This window comes from Tupaia chinensis, unplaced genomic scaffold (assembly GCF_000334495.1).
Source record: "Tupaia chinensis unplaced genomic scaffold, TupChi_1.0 Scaffold140356_1, whole genome shotgun sequence".
Taxonomy (NCBI): domain Eukaryota; kingdom Metazoa; phylum Chordata; class Mammalia; order Scandentia; family Tupaiidae; genus Tupaia; species Tupaia belangeri.
Window position 1 is genome coordinate 317,090 of NW_006200233.1, and position 3,864 is coordinate 320,953.

The window sequence follows — 3,864 nt, forward strand, 5'->3', positions numbered from 1 at the left end:
CAGGGAGGGCTGCGGGGCGAAGGCCACAGAGCGTGCAGGGGAGAGGGCCGGCAGCGGCCAGTGACGGGCAGGCCTCATCGGTGAGCGTGTGCCCGACTGCAGCCTGTGGTGAGCTGCATGCCAGTGCCGGCCCTCGGGGGACGGGTGCTTTCTGTGCAGCGAGGACCTGTGGAAACCCCGTAGGTGTTCTCAGCGGGCACTTGGGACAAGGCGGAGTGGCTCCGGGACCGAGAGCAATCTTGCCGCTGCTCGTTGCTCGGGCACTTCAGTTTGTACGGAACTCGGCTGAGGGCTGGGTTCGCCCCCACCACACACACACCCCGGCAGCAGGACTCAGACTCAGGAGCGACGGGGAGGGGGCAGAGCGCAGGGAGAAGGGCCAGGTGTCAGTGGGGATCAGGACTCTGCTGGGGAGGGCCTTAGCATCCCCCTTCACCTGGTGGGAAAGCTCTTTAAACGAATGAGAAGTTACTTCTTTGATCACCTATTTTATTTTTTAAATGTATTTATTATCTAATTAGATTTGTTATCATTTTAAAAGTTATTTTGTTTAAGTTTTATTTAACTTTCAAATTTCATTTCAATTTGACCAGAGAGGAACAGAATGAGAGAGAAAGAGAGTGGGAAAGTGAAAAAGCAAGCCACCGGGGCCAGGACTCTAGCCACGGTGGGCCATGTGGGAGTGCAATGCCCTTAGCCACCACGCCACCTGCTGGTCCCCTTTGACCACCTATTTTAAAAAGTTGCAAACATGGAGTGTTTGAAGACTGAAGGGTAATGGGCAGTGAGTCCCCCGATGTGAGGAATGCATTGCTGCTTACGTGACCCAGAGACACATGGCACTGTGTCTCCGCGTTCCTACGATAGGGCTGGGCTTTTCCACGTAGGTGTCAGGCGTCTTTATTTTATCTGAATTTGCACTGAGAATCTGAGCGACTTGGGGACGGGAGCGTTCGCTGCGTGTGACTGCCTGACCCGTGTGTTCCAGGAAGGGCAGAGAGGTGCCGCCGTCCTTCAAGCGGTTCTTCAGCAGTGCCCTGGCGCTGCGGCACGTCAACCTTGCAGGCACCAAACTGTCTCCTGAGCCCTTGAAGTGAGTGGGTTGTTGATGCTCCTCGTGGGTTTAAGTTCAGTGTGTTATTACAGCTGCCCTTGTGGGAAGGGTGGAAGAGGTGTTATCTGAGCCAGGAAGGCAGAGACACCAGCACCTTTTTACTGTGGGCCAGGGAGTAATTGCATTTCTCAAAGCACGCGGGGCGCTGTTCACACCCTTGGCTTTCTGTGAAAATCAAACCCTCCTCGGCCTGTGACTGCGGGGTCCAGAGATGTCCCCGGCATGGCTGCCCTCAGGCCCACCTCCGCCCTGCCCCTGGAGGTGTGTCCTAGCCGGGCCTGCGTGTGGGTGACGCGTGCTCAGTGGCCGTGTGCACGCACCAGCAGGCTGTCCATGTGGTCGTGGGCAGCAAGTCCTCATAGCCGTCCTGGCTTCTGACCGCCCTGGGCAGTGCAGGGTTCACGCCCCGAGGCAGGAGTAGGGCCAAGTTCTAATTCTCAGCTAGACTGAGGTTCGAGGATAATTAATTCTTGCCCCACTTTGAGAAGGAACGCCACGCTCGGTGCTCAGGGCTCTCGGGCCAAATCCTGCACCTAGATAAGGCACTTCCAAGCACAGGCCGCGCACACGGGACACGCTCGGCCTGCCTGGCTGCTCTTCTCCCGCCGAGCGTGACTCCGCGATGTCCCGTGTGTCTCATGACAGGCCAAACGAGGGTCCACCGTGCCACTTTGCTGGGAAATGGATCTTCGTCTGTTTGGTTAACTGCTTTTTTTCTGTCTTTTTTTAAGAGGTCAAAATTCTGTTTTTAAAATAAGTTTATTTCTTTCATGAGCCAGAGAGAGGCAGGCAGAGGTGTGGGGGGCACTCCAAACAGCCAGAGGATCTCGGTGCTCCCCCTGTGGCTCGGGAAGGTGCTCCCCTCTCCGGGCGAGTCAGCGCGCCTGCCTCCTGGGCGCCACTTGCCACAGCTGTCTGATGCGTTCCCTTCCTCCCGCAGGGCACTGCTGTTGGGCCTGGCCTGCAACCACAGCCTGAAGGGGGTCTCCCTCGATCTCAGCGGCTGCGAGGTAAGGCCCACCTTGGCCACAGCTGCTGCGTCGTTCCCGGGCACAGAGTGGTGCTGTGGGCCCCGGGTCCATGCAGGGGAAGCCCGTTGTGCGAGGTTCTGATGGTTTGCGCTCTGGTTTTACGTGCAGAGTTAGGTGTGGTGGCGATGACGTCGCCCGTTCTCGGGGCTGGTCACGTGGGGGTTGTAGGGTGACGGATGGAGAGCCCTGAGGTGACTTCCCGTGGCGCCAGTGTGGTGTACGGCAGTGTGGTGAGGGACACGTGTGTGACCTAGCCGGGGCCTGCAGAGTGTGAAGGAGAATGGGTCTTGCCATTGATTTTACTTTCTTATATCTTGATTTGAAGCTGGAAAATTAAAATGCCCCTTGAAATGACAGCAGTCCCAAACACTTCCTGCTGCAGAGCCCCTGGAGAGTGAGGGCGGAAAGCCTCCACGCCTTCGAGGGCAGCCAGACTTTTACCGTCTTGGATCTTGGTTTGGGTGGAGCTTAGAAAATGCGTGGTGCCACCCAGCGGGTCTCCTCTGAGCCTGGCCTCCCTGGCACAGCGGGCTCTGTCTCCGCTGAGGAGGGACCGTGTGGGCCTCCTCGTCCTCGTCCTGGGCCTTTCCACACACTGCCGCTTCTTTCCAGGACGCTCCTCCAGTCTCCCTCTCCCCCGGGTCTCACAGAGCCAGGCTCCTCGGCTGTGTAGTCCTGGGGGAGCCGGCTGCTGGCTGAGTCCCGCGTGTAAGGAGGTGGCATGGGCACCTCTGAGCGGTGGCCGTGAGGGTACAGAGTCCTAGGACATCACTCCTGTGTCCCACTGCGTCCCCTCCCTGACTGCAGCCCTCTGTGTGCTCCACCTGAGCTCAGTCTGCAGCGGGGATGTGCATGTGTGCATGTGTGCATGTGTGCATGTGTGCTGGACCACGCGGGGCCTCAGCAGCTACTCGGGGCTCTGTGGGCTTCCCCTCAGCCGTGACTCCCGGAGGCCTGTGTTGGTGCTGCCCTTAGGGTTCCCTAGCTCCTCCCTGGTGCCAGCACAGTCAGTCCGGGCGTCACATCAGACTGACACGTGGAGAAAAGCAAAGAGAACAGAGAACAATAGACCCCGGGAGACGGACCTCGCGTTGTGGAATTTCCCTGTGCAAATCGATGGCTCTCGTGTGAAGACGCAGCACAAAGTGGAAACCCAAGCCACTCACAGGCGTGAATCGTTTCCAGCATGCTCCCAAGGTGCACGCCAGTGCGGACAACCCTGGTTTAGGGTGGCCGGAGTTCATTTTTCGACATTGTGGTGGGTTAGTCAGGATGTAACACCATCATAAATCAAGGATCCTCGATTCTTGGGGAAGGAGTCAGATGAAAAAAGCAGGTTGAATGTCAGATCAAACTCCTGAATTAGCAGTTGACCCACAGTGTAGGTTTTTTTTTTTTCTTTTCTTTTTTCTTTCTTTTTTTTTAGAGTTTTTTGCTATAGGGCATGTATACTCACCAGAAAGACAGACAGAGACAGAGAGACAGAAAGTGAGAAATCACCCCTCAGGGGGGATGGCCACGCCCCAATCCCTTCGCCTCCATTCTCCTCTCAGGATCTTGGGCACACACGCACACAGGTCCGGGACTTGAACCATGGTTGACTACATGGGAATCCAGTGACATAGCTATGACGCTAGCTGTGGTCCCTCTACAATTTAGTTTTATCACCCCGATTAAACGTCATGACTACTGCCAGTTTAAGTCTGTGTGGAGCAGGAA

At 56.6% G+C, this 3,864-nt stretch overlaps 1 protein-coding gene across 1 annotated transcript in view; it reads left to right on the plus strand.

Annotated features, from left to right (window-relative positions):
* CARMIL1 (capping protein regulator and myosin 1 linker 1) overlaps nucleotides 1–3,864 on the plus strand; it is a gene marked incomplete at its 5' end in the record, with an annotated part of 96,541 nt that overhangs the window by 53,362 nt on the left and 39,315 nt on the right. The window contains 2 exon segments of the mRNA XM_014593331.1: nucleotides 989–1,093; nucleotides 2,055–2,124. Coding sequence (XP_014448817.1) covers nucleotides 989–1,093; nucleotides 2,055–2,124 — 175 coding nt within the window.